Source organism: Lynx canadensis, chromosome D4 (genome assembly GCF_007474595.2).
Source record: "Lynx canadensis isolate LIC74 chromosome D4, mLynCan4.pri.v2, whole genome shotgun sequence".
In the NCBI taxonomy this organism is placed as follows: Eukaryota; Metazoa; Chordata; class Mammalia; order Carnivora; family Felidae; genus Lynx; species Lynx canadensis.
In genome coordinates, this window is record NC_044315.2 from 87,031,159 (window position 1) to 87,047,593 (window position 16,435).

The 16,435-nt window shown below is 46.5% G+C and overlaps 1 protein-coding gene across 11 annotated transcripts in view; it reads left to right on the forward strand.

The window, feature by feature from the left end:
* Positions 1-1,940: 1,940 nt before the first annotated feature.
* SPTAN1 (spectrin alpha, non-erythrocytic 1) overlaps positions 1,941-16,435 on the forward strand; it is a 61,405-nt gene continuing 46,910 nt past the window's right edge. For 10 of the 11 annotated variants that reach the window (XM_032595644.1, XM_030294172.2, XM_030294174.2 and 7 more), the window contains exons 1-3: positions 4,742-4,789; positions 13,419-13,658; positions 14,870-14,995. In XM_032595644.1, coding sequence (XP_032451535.1) covers positions 4,757-4,789; positions 13,419-13,658; positions 14,870-14,995 — 399 coding nt within the window. In that variant the 5' untranslated portion in view covers positions 4,742-4,756. Of the gene's footprint in view, positions 2,060-4,741; positions 4,790-13,418; positions 13,659-14,869; positions 14,996-16,435 lie in introns of those variants that run through there. The other variant, XM_030294168.1, reaches the window with a different exon arrangement.

Genomic DNA, 16,435 nt, shown 5'->3' on the forward strand with positions numbered 1-16,435 from the left:
TGCAGAGGACCAGGAAGCTGAGGGCTGGGCCTGGGCCCAAGTTCTGGTGCAATGCCCAGTGCCTTTGTATTTCCTTAAAGAGGAGGGCTGCTTGGTAACCAGGAGGCTGAGGCCTTCCGGACTGCAGGGTTCCTGGTCTGCCTGACTGCACAGGAATGATCTGGGTGTTACTCCCAATGGCTCCAGCCCAGCTGTCACCGGAGTGGGGGTGGGGAAAGGGCTTCCCAGCAGAGGACTTTGGGCTACACAACAGTTTAGAGCCAGGCCCTTGAACAGCTAAGGCTGTAAGGAACAGAAACTCCAGAAATCCTCTTGGTTTATTTTTTTTTTAGCAGCTCGGCATCCATCATCGCAGTGCCCCCCTTTCCTAGGGGAAGGCAACAGAGCATACGGTTTAAGAGAAGGTTCTGGGGCGCCTGGGTGGCTCAGTCAGTTAAGTGTCTGACTTCGGCTCAGGTCAGGATCTCGCAGTTGGTGAGTTCGAGCCCCGCATGAGGCTCCATGCTGACAGCTCAGAGCCTGGAGCCTGCTTTGGATTCTGTGTCTTCTTCTCTCTCTGTCCCACCCCCACTAGTGCTCTCTCTCTTTCAAAAGTGAATAAATATTTAAAAAAAAATAAATTTAAAAAGAAGATTCTGACTGCTTGGATCCAAATCCTAATTTTTCTTACTAACTGCCTAACCTAGGGCAAGAGACCTAGTTTCCATGCCACAGTGCTCACTTATAAAATGGGGAAAGAATACCTACCTCATAAAATTATTGCAGATTAAAGAAAAAAAGGTAACATGAAATGCTTAACATAGCACCTGGTACATAAGGAAAGTTCAATTAATTGTGGCCAGAAGAACTTTAATGTCTTATTTATAAAATAGGACTAACGGGGCTCCTGGGTGGCTCAGTCAGGCGAGGGACTCTTGATTTCAGTTCAGGTCATGATCCCAGGGTCCTGTGATGCCTCGAATAGGGCTCTTTGCTGAGCCTGGAGCCTGCTTGGGATTCTCTCTCTCTCTCCTTCCCTCTCTCTCTCTCTCTTTCTCTCCCCCCCCCCTTTTCCTTTCTCTGCCCCTTCCCCCCCATTCTCTCTTAAAATAAAAAATATTAATAAAAATAAAATACGACTAATGCATCCTATTCCACCCGTGACCTGTCAGAAAGCTTTTGCGGTAAGAATATAAGAAATTATTATCTCTCCAAATCCCAGATGACACACTTAATCTCCAAATTAATCTTTATGTTTTAGGATCTGATTTGGCGTTTTCTTACCACCGCCTCAAACCTGGAGCTCCCAATTATCCTCGGTTTCTGCACCCCAGCCCCCACCAGAGTCGGCTGACTTGGGTGGGTCTCGGCCTCAGTCTTCTTCTAGGGAAAGGGGGCAAGAGAATGAAAATCCTGTGGGTGACCTCGCCCTTTGGGACTGGGCGTTTTTCGGACCGGGGCGCGCAGCATCCCCTGCCAGACTGCAGCGACGGCTCCTGCCCCGCCCTTCGTTGCAGTCCTGGAAGGGCTCCCAGGGGCGGAGGGGCGGGGTGGGGTGCCGAAGATTCTCTGCAGGGCGGGGAGGGGCTGGATTGGAGGATCCGAGGTGCGGAGAGGGCGGGGCGGCTGCCGCATCTCGGCCCGCCCGGGCGGTGGCAGTGACTCCACTGCACCACTGGCCCCCACCCCTGGCGCGCGCCCTCCCTTCCCATCCTCCCGCCGCGATCCCCCGACTCGGCTCTTCCCCCGCAGCGGTGCTTCGGCTCTTTCCGGGAGCGCTCGGCCCTTTCCGCCGCGTGATCGGGAAGCGAGCTGGCGGGAGCTCCGCCCCCATAGCTCGGATGGCGCTCGCCCCCGCCCCTCGCGCCGCGCCCCGGCGCTTCCCCTGCGCTCGCGCCCGCCCGCCGCCGGAACGCGCGTGGCCGCCTATAAAAGAAGCGAGGCGCGCGCGTCGCCGCCACTACCCGCTGCGGAGCGAACGGCGAGGCGGGAGGCCGCGGAGGCGCGTCGGTCCCTCAGCACCCCCCCCCCCTACTCCCCCAGACCGGCGCACCTACTGCCCTCACCCCCCCCGGAGCCGGTGAGAGGGGGAGCTGGGGAGCTCGGGGAGGGAGCGGGGCCTGAGGGCCGCAGACCCCTGGGTGGGGAGCGGGGCAGCCCGTGGGGTGGGGCGGGGCCAGCGCGCGGACAGGTGAGCCCGGCCGGCCTCGCAGCTCCCTCCGACGGGCGGGGACCAGGCTGGCGGGCCGCGACCCGCCCGTGGCGCGTGGGCTGCGGAGGAGCCGCCCGGCCGAGCCTGGGCGCCGGCCGCTGGAATGTCATTGACTGGGCGGAGGGGGGACGAGGCCATCGGGTCCGTCCCGCTCCCCCACCCCCAAGCCTGGTTGCGGCCCCGCCCTGCCCCATCCGGCTGCCGCAGGTGGGGCGGGGGCTCCTGGCCGGATCGTCACCATCCCCCTCCCTGCAGAGCGCTTCCCCCAGCGTCCCCAGTCCCTTTCCTGGGTGGGGAGCGACTTCAGCTCCTTTTCCTGAGTCCCCACGGCGGTGCTGGCCCAACCCTTGATGGAGGAAGAGCCAAGAGCATAGAGGAAAGGGCTGTTTGACCTTAATTTCATCCTATATGGCGATTCTTGGCCTTCTCTCTAGACGCAGAAAGGTCTGACACTGGCCATCTCCTATTCCTTCCTTGTAATAAACGTTTCTTCCCTACCCAGTTGTGATTTGCTTGTAAATAACAGGTAGATTCGGCGCTTTCTTTGTGTGAGACTCAAATCCAGTAACTTAACAGCTTACGAGTTCTTTGCCCCTGCCGCACCCGACACCGGGTCTTTCGATTTGAGCACCTTATATTATTTGTCAAAAATTCTGCAGCCACGCCAGTATTGAATGATAGAGCAGCCTTTTGTTTGGAAGCTAGCCCTGCGAATTGGGTAAGGTGGTTCCTAAAGAAAATTGCCTTTCAGAGTCTCTTTGATGTATTGGGTTAAAATATTTTAAATAAGGGGCTTGTTGAGGTTAAGGGTTGCATATGTTTTAAATTAAAAACCTCAAGAGCCCAGAAAGCTGGATCGAGATGATCGAATTGCCACAACACCTTGTCAGACCTCTTTTATATAATAGATTCTAAAATACGTAGGCTCTTTGTTCTGTCTTCATCATGGTATTTTAGAAAAACTTAACCATCATGGCTGGTAGGGAAGAGAGACTATCTGAAGTATTTTAATAATGTGTTGAGAAATTGCGGAGTCATAGCAATTGGACCTAAGTAAAATAGAATGTATCAAAGATGGAAGGGTGGGGGGGGTGTCTTGCAGCCAGGAAACAAAATCTTAGGAATAGCAGTGGGAACACTCAGCTGTATGAAGCTATTGAGCCAAAGTTCCAACTCCTTAAACTAGTCATTTTCCCTTTTGTTGCCACTAACGTCTTAGATTTTCAAAGGTCAAATTGAAGTCAAAGTTTAAAAATGTGCTGTAAGGGAAAAATGCTGCAGTAAAGGACCTCTGCAGGAAATTAACAATAAGCCTTTTTTAGTAACTGGGCCAATAATTACTCAAAGGGACCCTCAAAGTGTGTTAGCTGTTACCTAGGGACCTCCATGGAGGGACAAGCCTTGGAGGGAAGATTTGCCCTGTGCTGGACAGGTGTGAGGCGGTTCTTAGAGTAATCCACCAGCTAAGTAACATTCTCGAATATGCTTTTGGTCTTGGCAGTGTGTTTTGTACTGATCTAACAATTGGAGAAATCTGATCTGTCACAGGCTCTGATAGGAGCTTGTCAAATAATCTGATGAACAGGTTTAGGTGGGGAGAGCTGGTGTTTAAGTATTATCTTTTGGTTCCCTGGGTTAGAATTTGCTCTACTTTGCCTTACCTGCCTTCATCCCAAGGGGAGGGGCTGCCTACCGACCCGAACCCGTGCGGTGGATGTCAGGAGCAGTCCACAGTCCTGGCATTGCCGAACCTGCACGAAGGGTAGTAGGCACGAGGCCGGCCTCGTAATCAATCCTCCGTGGGCTATGCAAGGACTCTGCTAGCTATGCGGTCTGGGCTGCTGCAGCTGTGGTCAGAGTAGGTAGAAGAATGCACGGCCCTGATGGCAAGTGCTGACTCCGGGAATGCAGAGGAGGAGCCCAGAGCCCATGATCACTTCGGGCGGGCGGGCGGCGGCCGGGGCCGGCCCGCCGGCCCGCCGGCCCAAGGCCACCGGCCTGGAGCAGCTGTGCTGCTTACCTCCTTTTTTGCATATTCCTCTCATAGGTTTCGAACAGGAAATAAGTGTCTTGGGAGTACACCAGTAAACCAGGCCCAAGTCAGATTTCTATAGCTCGAGTTCTTTCTTGTCTCTGATGTCCTGAAATCATGCTGTTTTCTTATGCTGAATGAAAAGGGATTTAGGAATCTGCCAGTCCTAGGAGTCTCAATTTATTGGACTGTGGGATCTGGGGAGGGCGAGTTTAGTGTTAGAAAGCATAGTCAGTATTACTACTTTATTTGGAAAGTGGAGAAACTGAGGCCCAGAGCGGGGGTGTGACTTGGCCAAGGCAGCATATTTCCACAAATAGGAACTGCTAAGACCCCATTTTAGATCCCCGGTGGGATGCAGAATCTCCACAATGAGCAAGGTGCTGGGAAGACAGTGGGAATTTGGGGTTTCCTTGTCTTCATATGTTCCTAATGGTCTGTTTTCTCCATTTTGAAATTACGTTGTTCCGTTTGCCCTTAGAAGCTTGTTATCTTGCTCTCCCCCCTCCCTTTAGACTCCACATTCCTCCATCATGTTGTCATCGTTTCGTAAGCGCAGAGTCCAGGTATTTGACCAGCATGCAGCAAACGTGTTGCCTTTTCGGTTTTGCCTGGCTTGCAGTGAAGACACATCTGTGTCCAGAAAAGTTGAATGATCCAAAGAGAGGGAGAAAAAACCCTGCCTGCATGACCTTTCTGTTAAGTAAATTGGTTAGGGTTTGGGTTTTTTTTTTCTATTTTTTTTTTTTCGGAAGTCTTAGTCAATTGATTCTGAAATTTCCAAAGCCTCCTGTTTTTTTACCTTCCTCTCTTTCAGGCATGAATATATTAATTTCTTCTCACCCTACTGGTGTTTGCATGTAGCGTTTGCTGATTTTTTAATTGATGGTTACTTGGTTCTTAAGAACCAAGGCACTAAACAGATTATCCTAGATATTGGGGACAGGGGGGATGATCTGAAAACGTGTAGTGAAAGTAGCATCTTTAAATTGGACAAATATCGTAAACTTGGGTTTGTTTCCTGTTCCCATTGACTTATTTTTTTCTGTCACAATCCTTGTAATGAAATGGAGCTTGCATTTTCTTGGCAGAAAAAAAAAAGCCATCTAAAAAACTCACTATATATGTCTTATTTGTGTACAGTTTTTGAGTGTTTGCTAAATTGGACCTTTTTCAAAAAGAAAAATGCTTAAAACTCCAGTCTTGATAACCCCTAAGGAGAAATAAAAACTTTGCACATTTCTAGTGATTATGGGTGATAAATCCAAGGCAAGCCCTTTTATAAATCACACCGGTGAATTGCTGAAACGAGGTTTATAAAAATGGGCCATGTTACAACCTTTTCCTGTTTTGACTGTTGGTAATAATATTTTGCATTTAAATACCTCTCATCTGAATTTTACAGGTTAAGAGGTAAGTAGCAACGAGATAGTATTGGGGAAGCATTCAGAAGTAAGTTTTCTTAACTTTGCTCTGCATTTCTGGATTTTGATGCAATGCAGTATGAATTTTTTGCTTTCTGAAAGCGAAGTCCCTGCTCACCTCTGCAGAAATGCGCTAATGAGTTGAAATGAATTAATCAATCTGAAGGCTGATGTGCCAATCCACAATCCTGACTGGAATGTGGCTTAAGCAGAAATATTTGTTGTTTTTATTCATGGTTAAAACTCTTCATTTGTGTATTATTTCTCTCTCTGCTTACCATCAGACCTGCTGCTAAAATCTGCAGCTCAACTGGTTTTGAGTTCATTTGCTTGATCTGAAAATCACTGGATATAAAACATTAATAGGTGCTAAACAGTTCTTTGGTGGGTTGCTCTCTGGAGAATTTCCACATCTGTGGATGTGGCTGACCTGCCTTGCACATGTAACATTGGGTAATAGGTTGGCTTTCCAAGCCATGGAAAAAACCTGTGTTGTCGGTTCTGCACCTTTGAGCTCTGACTAAGCAACAAAAGTAAATCTGATGAATGGTTTTTCTGACCTTTCGCTTTAGGCGGTGTTTATGAATTTCCCCACAGAGCCAAATGATCTGTTCATCCTCTTCATCCCCCAAATGCCTTTCCTTGCAGAACAGTGTATCTGGTGAAATTGGAGTTTATTATGGAGTTTTCCAAATGCCTCTTACATCCAGCACATTGAGTGGCAGGCCCCAGTGCTTTGTCTTAGTGACTCCTCTCATCTTCACGATGGGTTTATTCTCTTGTGGGGGGATCCACAGAGAGATCGTGCTGAATTCCTTCACTCTCCAAGAGCCTTGTGAGGGCGTCTCTAAACTACTCACTGCAGGTGCCGGGTTCTCAGAGCCAGAAGCCTTTGCCCTTTGGCCTGAGAACCTTTCTGTCTGCAGTCATTCTCCCCTCCTGCCTCTCACATTCCCCAGAGACAGATCGCCTCGCAGCTTCTGTAGATGAGGTCAAGGCATTTAAAAATTCCCTAAATACCAAGAACTGCCTCAGACAGCTGTCTCTTGGCATTTGCAAGAAGACGGGGTTGTTAATTAGTGTCTCAGCTCTTTTGTAGAAATCCATTTTCAGTTGATGATACATGTAAATTTGTGTCAGATAGGAGGCGTCACTCTCAGGCGTGTTCTATCTTTGGATTAAACTAGAACTTTCTACCCAAGATTCATATCTTTAGCCCTCCCCCCCCCATTTTCTTCCCAGAGATCTGGCAGTATTATAAGAATGCTGACAAGTTCTTTTTATTTATTACAATAGAGGACATAGTTGTAATTCCTGTTTTATCCCCTGAGATCAATTCACGTTTCTTGCTGAATGATGCAGCTAACATTCTGACTGCTGCATTGCAGCATTTATAAATAGTCCACTCCTTCAGTCTTCTCAGAATATTTGCGAAAATACGACCTTTTTCTTCGGTTGTCTTCAATGGGAAGCTGTCCTTGAGCATACCGAGAATGCATTTAGCACTTCATTTCCCCTCCTTTATTCTCTGTGGACAGAGACCTGATTGGCAAAATCAGAGTTGGTAGGCTGGTTTGAGATAAACAGTCCACTGCAGTCTTAGGGAGTTGGTTTTTTTGTGGGTTTTTAGGCAGTTAGTGGAATAGATAGATAGGCTAGTGTGGTTAGATTGTTTTTTAATGGCACGTTTCCCAAAGTCTTCCTTTCTAGCTCTTGAAAGGCGTTAATCCCATTACGGCTGAGAACAGGCCTGGAACGTTCTCTGTGGAGTCTGCCTTATCAGTCAACTGCATATTTCAGGGCAGGGGTGGGGTTCCTGCAGTGCAGCCTCAGTCCTGGAGGGAATGTCATGTGCATCGGCAGGGTCCCAAGGAATTCCATTAACTCCCTCACATAGTTTTGGGTGAGAGGTTGTCGCATCTTTCCGTGGCAGTAGTTCTTGGTGATGTGAACATTTTCCCCGTGTTTAATATAATCAATGGAGATGACCCTTTTAGGAGCAAAGAAACTGGACCTTCTGTAGATAAACTAGAGACAGCTCCCTATCAGGCTAGGGGGTGGGGAAGCTCTTAATAACTCAGTATCTTAGGCTCCTGTAACCATGCAAATGAGAATCCTGACCTCCCACAGCAGTGGGAGAGCCTTGATGACTTTCAGATGCCCAGCTCCCCAGGGAGAGCCAGTGGTGGCTTGGCAGAGCTCCCACCTACTGACGTCAGCTGATCTGCGGGAAAGAAAAGTCCATTATTGCCTGACCAAAGCACTTGGTATAGAATTGACTTGTTCTACTTCACTGCGGTGACAAAGAGGGCCTTTTAGGTTGGTTAATTTCAGCAGGGCCTCGCTGGACTGTCTCCCTGGATTGGTAGGGTCAAATCAGCGGGCTGGACCCAAGCAGGGCAACTTGCCTCGGCGGAACCCTGGCAGCATTGTGCTGGGGATTCTTTTCTTCATCACGAAGGGTTCCTCCCCAATGTGATTTCTTAGAAATTTCCATAGCAGCTAAAGGATTTTAGAGATGCAGTGAAGGCTGTGTGTGAAGAGGCAGGATACACACCATAGACATTAATCTGAAGACTTAGATATCTTGCAGGAACTCGTGCAACATGGTGGTTTTATACAAAACTACACCTTCTTTGGCAAGTTTCTTTGCAAAAAAATTCTGTGAGCAAGCAAATTAGACACAAATTCCTGCTGTTTATCCATCTTAAACTGTTTCCCAAAGGGTAAGAACAAAGGAAGTATATAAATTCTTAACACTAATTTAATTGTCTACTAAGAAGACTCAGTCTCACATAAGCAAAATCAATTTTTTTTTAAAATAAGGAATTGAGGTTTTTATTTTTTAAATGTTTATTTTTGAGAGGGAGAGAGAGAGAGAGAGAGAGAGAGCGAGCGAGCATGAGTGGGGGAGGGGCAGAGAGAGAGGAAGACAAGATCCCAGATGGGCTCTGCCCTGACATCAGGGAGCCTGATTGCGGGGCTTGAACCCACCAACCATGAGATCATGACCTGAGCTGAAATCAGTCACTCAACCGACTGAGCCACCCAGGTGCCCCACGTTTTTATGTAAGTAATCTCTACAGCCAATGTGGTTCTCAAACTCATGACCCCGAGATCAGGAGCCCCATGTCCCTCCGACTGAGCCAGACACCCAATTTTTATTTTTTGAATAATTAATATATTCTCTTCCTTTCTTCCCTCCAAAGTGGTGATGGAAAAGATGAGAGATAGTGAAAGGAATTAATAACCAAACAGCCACCAGTAAAGTTTATGCTGGCTCCAATCATGTGCAGAATCTCTTGTTCTGGCATGCTAGTCTGGGAACCAGAGGACCCCAGCTCAGCCTAAATGGGCTCCGTGACTTGGTTATTAGATGACCTGTGTCTTCCCGCCTATTTAATAATGAAGTGACCACAGTTTCTCTGTTTGCAAGTTCAGAATGTTATTGGCTCTAATGTGTGCCCAGTTTTGTGGTCAAAGTAAGAGGAATATAAGGTCTTTTTATTTTTTTATTTTTCTAAGTGTATTTGAGAGAGAGAGAGTGAGTGCAGGTGCACATGGTGGGGTAGGGGTGGGTGGGGAGAGAGAATCCCAAGCAGGCTGTGCTGACAGTGCAGGGCCTGACATGGGGCTCCATCTCGAGAACTGTGAGAGCATAACCTGAGCCGAGATCAAGAGTTGGTTGCTTAACCAACTGAACCACCCAATAAGGTCTTTTTTCTCTAGTTCCTTAGGAAAGCTAAATTTCCTAAAGAACTTAGAAAAATGGCAGAGAGAAAACACTAAGTACGATGCAGAATGTTGAGGGTGCTCTTAAGAGGAGCATGGAGGCAGTGAGGACTTCTGATTTAGGACTTCAGAGAAGACAAGGTCGTTGCTTTAGACTTGGAGAGCTTTGTATGGTGTTAAATGCTGCAGCTGGGAGTAGGAGAGGACATTCCTGCCTAAGGAGACCTTCTGAGCTGGGACGTGGGCCCTGGCAGGGCCTGTCACTTGGGGTTGGTCAGGCAGTTTGATATGAGATCTGGCTGGAGCAGACAATGCAGGGGAGTGGGTGAAGTCACGTTTACATTCTAGTAAATGTAGCTGGTGATGGTAGTGACCCTTGTCAAGATCCCTGCCAGAAGTCCGCTTTCTCCCAAAGAGATTTTTTTTTTTAAATATTTTATTGATTTTGGGGGAGAACACAAGTGGGGGAGGGGTAGAGAGAGGGGAACAGAGGATCTGAAGCAGGCTCTGCGGTGACAGGCTGACAGCAGAGAGCCCGATGTGGGGCTCAAACTCACGAGCTGTGAGATCATGACCTGAGCTGAAGTTGGACATTTAACCAACTAACTAGCCACCCACGCGCCCCTGAAGAGGCTAAGATTCTTAAGGCAGCAGTGTGAACCAGAACTGCCTTGTTGTAATGAAGTATTGTCACAGAAATTCCACTACGAGCAGACATTTAATTTTTTACTGTCACCCTCAGGTTTTGGTTTTAAGGATCAAAAATATTTTTTTCAGACACAGCTATCTCTTGATGATAACAGAACTACCTCCTTTTTTTAAAAAAAAATATTTATTTAGCGAGGGAGAGAATCCCAAGTGGGCTCCACATTGTCAGTGCAGAGCCTGATGCAGGGCTCGATCTCACGAACCGTGAAATCATCACCTGAGCTGAAATCAAGAGTTGGACACTCGACTGAGACACCCAGGCCCCTCCTCCTTTTTTTTTTTTTAATGTTTGTTTATTTATTTTGAGAGAAAGAGGGCGAGTGGGGCTAGGGGGACAGAGAGGGAGGGAACAGAACTGCTTTCTTGAGCTGTTTCACCAAGGGCTCACCCTGCCAGAGTGAAGAGACCAGCTCATTTCTCACAATGCCCTGCCACGTGCTCAGTCCAAGATTAGAAACTCCCATTTGTTTAGTAGGTTGACACCTACTTGTGGGGCTTCATCCTTTGCAGTTCTTGTCACAGATCTTGCTTTTATCTGGGTGGGATTCCCGTTTCACAGTATGGGACAGGTAACTTGGGTAGATCACAGAGCTCCACCCCACCCTTCACAGATGAATCCAGATCTGTGTAGCAGCTACAGCACTCAGCATCTACTTGGTCATCTGTCAGCAACCATTTCTTAATGGGCTGTGTGTGCCAGCAATCGGGGATACAAAGATTAGATTGTCGGTCTGCTTATACTGCGGGAAGTATATACAAGTGCTTTGTAAATCCGCAGAAAGTGTGATTAAATCTGAGAAGAGGGAAGGAGGGAGCATTGAGTACGGCTTGGTGAGGAGGCAAGATTGTACAGCTTGCTCATTTCGGCTGGGTGTTGAGATATAAATAGGAGTTATCTGGGCAGAGGAGACACAGAACATTCTACACAAAAGAAGCCTGGAAAGATAGCTGGGAATCTTTGGAGAGGATCCTGTATTTGGAGGAGAAAGAATACTTCAGTATGCCCAGAGGGTAGGGGACATGGGTGAGAGACGTTTTGGGGGCCAGATTAGAGCATCCTGCTAAAGCAGTGGCTTTTTTCTTCCCTCAGAAGGGAGCCATAAAAGGTTTTAGAGCATGGGAGTGACTGGCAAAGAATAAACTTCTCTTTATAGTAAAATAAATAAATCAGACTTTGGGGGGAAACCATAATACAACAAAAACAACTGGTCACTACATGGAGACTAATTTGGAAGGGATGGTGACACGGCTAGACTCCCCTCCTGTTCTCCCTGTTAGGAAGATGGTGTCTTAATAGACAGGTAGTTCTCAGAGGTGATCAGGTGCAGACAGTGCTTTCTCGCCACCTCTTGAGGCTGCTTTAATTCCTAAGGAGTTGGAAACTTTGACCTCACCTGCATCTCGCTGGTGCTGTGTACCTCCCATCTGGATGGTGGGGGCACTGTCACTGACTTCCATGCCTAACCCTCAGGCTGCTTATCCTTTCCTGTTAGCCAGGCCAGGTGAACAGGGAGGGCTCTCAATGTCTCCTGGGTAACCAACAACCGTTTTTATCCCATGTATAAATTATGAAACAGTAGCCAGAGAGGCTAAAAGGTTTATCTGGTCTGCTTTTTTTTTTTTTTTTTTTACCAAACTGAACTTTCTGGTAGAATGTAATTTTACATTTGGAAACATCCTGAGAATGCCTCATTTTGGTCATTGTAGGAAACTGAGGCATAGGAAAGTGACTTGTGCAAGGTCACGTGGTACGGACACATTTAGAAGCTCTGGGTCCGTACCTCTTTCCCTCTGTGGTCTGTCGGTTAGAGGCTTACTCCTGATGAGCATGGATAGCATATTCTGGGTTTTGCCCATAAATAGGCCAGATTTTCTTTTTGACATAAAGATTTGGTGACAGTGTCCAGAAATCTGGGGATTTGAAGTTGGAGCCGATTGAGAGCTATGGGGAGTGCTGCCTCCATCAGTCTTCGGTTGTGGTGAACTTGAAACATGCTGAACTTGCAGTGTCCTGTCCACAGTAGTAGGCGGGAGTAGAGCAGGGTGCACCTTTGACCACACCTTCTCGTTCTTGTGTTTTAGATTTCTCTGTTTTTTAGTATTCCATCAGATTCAGATCGAGATGTACGACTACCTGTTTAATAATTGCTACTAATCTTTTTACATAGATCAAGCACCCATTGCTGTAAAATATACTGAACACAAGCATTGTGACTTAAGCCTACATTTTTTTTTAAACTGTAGTGTGGTTAACATACCATTTACGTTAGTTTCTCACTACCCCTCTTATTTTTAAGATGCACTATGAGTTTCTTTTGTGCACGTTCACAGGAAACGCAACCTGTTCTCTGCTCAGGTGCTCTGGCAGCCTGAGGAAGACGTAGTAACTGAGAAATCAGGGACTCTGACTAGGTAAATTCTACTGGTTATTGATGTTAAGGACTCGGTTACTTTGTAACCCCCTTTTCTTCATTGAGTAACAGGCTGAGACTGGAGAGAGAAAAACTGATTTAAGTAAGAGTAAATTCTTTCTCATCTCCACAGGATAGAATGCAGAGACCAGATGAAAGGACTTTTGAATGGCTTTTTCAGTAATTCTTTCTTTTTTAACGTTCGTTTATTTCGAGAGAAAGAGAGGGAGAGAATGAGCAGGGGAGGCGCAGAGAGAGAGAGACAGAGAGAGAGAGAGAGAGAGAGAGAGAGAGAGAATCCCAAATAGGCTCTGTGCCATTAGAGCCCAACAAGGGGCTTGAATCCACAGTGAGGCCAGTGACGTGAGCCGAGAGTCGGACCACTCAGGTGTCCCAATAATTCCTTTTTTTTTTTTAAGGTTTATTTAATTATTTTGAGAGAGAGAGAGAGTCCCAAGGAAGCCCTGCACTGTCAGCGCAGAGCCCAGTACAGGGCTTGAACTCACGAACCGTGAGATCATGACCTGAGCTGAAATGAAGAGTCGGATGCTCAACCGACTGAGCCACCCAGGCACCCCTCAGTATATCCTTTGAGTACCAATTTGGCATTTCCTTTAAATTCTCAAAGCCCTTGTAGAATTGCTGGTAAGCTCTAGTTCTCCCGGTTGTATTTTTTGCTGGGTTTCACTGTGGTATTGGTTAGACATCCTCCGAGGGAGCCATGTAGGCAGGTGTCGCAGGCCAGTAGATGACCAATTTTTACAAAGGAATAGAATCTGGGCTCACTGTTCTATCCTGAGGACGGATTACTTTTTTTCATCTGCATGGGCTGTCTGAGAATTTTTGCCTTCCGAGAGGCTGATTCCATTAAATCCACTCTGGTCTCGTAGTGCTTATTTCAGGGCATTCTGTCTTTTCAGAAAATGGACCCAAGTGGGGTCAAAGTGCTGGAAACGGCAGAGGACATCCAGGAGAGGCGGCAGCAGGTCCTCGACAGATACCACCGCTTCAAGGAGCTCTCAACCCTTAGGCGCCAGAAGCTTGAAGATTCTTACCGATTCCAGTTTTTCCAGAGAGATGCTGAGGAGCTGGAGAAATGGATTCAGGAGAAACTTCAGATTGCATCTGATGAGAATTATAAGGACCCAACCAACTTGCAGGTGCGTCTCATCTCCCTGAGACTCTTGCCAGAATTCAAGAGTTCATATGTTTTTGCCCCCAAATCACCCAAGGTCATTTAATTATGACCTTGAGAGGTTGGACAGCAAGAAGAATGTAGATCAGACATAAGTCAGGACTGACTCACTGTTCTGAAAAACCCTTGGTGTAGTAGGTATTATACTGTATACACTAAAGGCATTTGTGGAATCTGGTAGGTAGTTATCTTTTCTGGATGCTTCAAGCTGATGGTTCTCAAACCACTGCCTTGCAACCTTTGGTGATCCTTCACCATTTTTCAGGGAGGGTCTGGGTTGATCTCTTAGAATATGTGTTTTTAAGAAAGGCATACTAACGGTGTTGCTGGTGGAAATTTATAGTTAGGTATCTCTTTAAGCAACTCACTGGTAAGTCTTATCAAAAACAAGTCTTTAAAAATCATTGAATGGTTGCTTAATTTTGTGGCATAAGTCATGCCTCAGTGAAGTTGTTTTTTAAAAAAGGACAAAGCCTTATTGGTTTTGGTGAAAGACTTTTTTTTTTTTTTTAATCAAGTGGAGAGCACGGTTCTCTTACTTTACCAGACTAGTCTAAGAAGAGAAAGTGTCATGTCATGAGTGAATGCAGAAGGATTATTATTCAAGGGCAAATCGTATGTGCTGAGAAAGTTGTTGATGTGGCTCTATATTTCTATATTTAATTTTTTTTCATGTTTATTTTTGAGAGAGACAGAGACAGAGCATGAGTGGGGGGAGGGGCAGAGAGAGAGGGAGACACAGAATCCAAAGCAGGCTCCAGGCTCCCAGCTGTCAGCACAGAACCTGATGCAGGCCTCGAACCCACAGACTGTGAGATCATGACCTAAGCCGAAGTTGGACGCTCAGTTGGGTACAGAGCCACCCAGGCACCCCTGGCTCTGTATTTCTAGAGGGGATTGGATGTTCACACAAGGACTAATTTCCTGGTAGACCGTAGAAGTAGGCAATGCAAAGTTGGTGGTCCTTGGTGGCCAAGCTTCCAGGAAGCCAGTATAGATGAGGTGAGAGTATTTGAGTAATTGAGCAGGTGAGGGGATGAGGGGAATGATGAGTGTCCATAATTAGAGGAAGTTGGATTCAGGAGGGGAGGAATAAGGGGGCCTGGGTGGGGGGGGGGGCAGAATGGTGAATGTTGTGTGGTTGCAGCTGTGGCTCACTTCATGGTCCACCAACAGGGCAAGCTTCAGAAGCATCAGGCCTTCGAAGCTGAAGTGCAGGCCAACTCGGGAGCCATTGTTAAACTGGATGAGACTGGAAACCTGATGATCTCAGAAGGGCATTTTGCGTCTGAAACCATAAGGGTGAGTAGGAGTAGTGCCTGGTACGGGTGGCCATCTGGTACTGGTAAGGGTGGCTGTCTGGTTGGCGGAAGAGTGTGGATTAAATGCCAGTTAGGGTTTCTAAAAAAGACTTTTCTAGCTTTTTAAAAGAATTTGTGAAGTCTCTGAAAGGAGTTACCCGAATCTTGCCTTTGTAATACGATGATTCAGTGTGAATACAAACAAGTATGTGTATGCTCAGTGGGGAAATAATTCTTTTTGTAGAACAAATTAGAATGCGATTATACTTTAAAGACGATTACATAAATTAGACTTAAATTTACAGATGGTAATTAGATGGGAAGTTGGTGAATTTGGAGATCAAGACAGAAAGATCAGTAGGATTACTCACAGATGCTATAAAGTTCTCCATTGGCAAAACTCGATGTCTGGATCTTGGTTTGCTGAGATCTAGTGAGCAAGTTTTGAGTTTATGGTCCAGCTGTAAGCAGAGACTTGTGGCACCTGTTGGTGACCATGGTGATAGAGCCAACTTTGAAGCAGGTGTCCTCACGTTCTTTGATTTGACTTGTTTGGTACCAGTTCGCTGGAGCTGGGGCAACAATTGATCCTTCCCTGCTCTGCCGTTTCCAATACCAGGGTATTAAAGGGAAAGCAAACCTCTTGAGGGTGGAGTACGCACGCTTAGTTCCTCATAACCAGATGTTCTTAACTGTTTCTGACTTAATGTCATACCTGTCTGTGTGTGTTGTTCTTTGTTATCCAAAGTCATGTTCCATGGAGGGACTGGCCTTTTCAGTCCTTACCAGTCGAGGCTGTCTTGAAGATTTAGATGAAAGCTACATCCAAAAGCCCGGCTAGAAGTGTCACATCCTCTGCTGCTTGTTTCCTGACCCCCTGTAGAGCCTCCATTCCCCTGGGGTCTGGCCTAGTGGTTTTGTAACAGTAAATACTTAGTGTCTCTTTTGCACTGATATACTCTGCAGTCTCATATTGAAGACTTGCAGTTAGCTTATTATTAATGGTTAATCATTACTAGTAATGATTGTAAATAGGAAATAAGAGTAAATTCTAAATGCCATATGACCAACTGTTTAATTATATTCGACTCATTTGGGTAATGTCGTCTGTGTTTCTGCCGTTAAGTACAAATGTCTTCCTGCTCATTTTCCCGCTGTTTTGTATACAGTCTTATGGTAAACGAAAGTGGCATGCCTTATTATTTCCTGGATAAAAGTTGTTTTCTCAGAGTGCATGGCATTGCTCTGCAGCAGTATAACCAGGCTACAGATAGGGAACAGGAGAAATAGATCAAGTGTTTGACTTTATAGTAGCTAATCTGAAGAGGGAGGGACCCAAAGCTCACTTCATTCTGCTCTGTTAGTAAATACCCTCCTCCCTGTTTGGAGATCTTATTAAAGCAACATTTAAAAGTACTACTAGCTACTGTTTGTTGAGTAG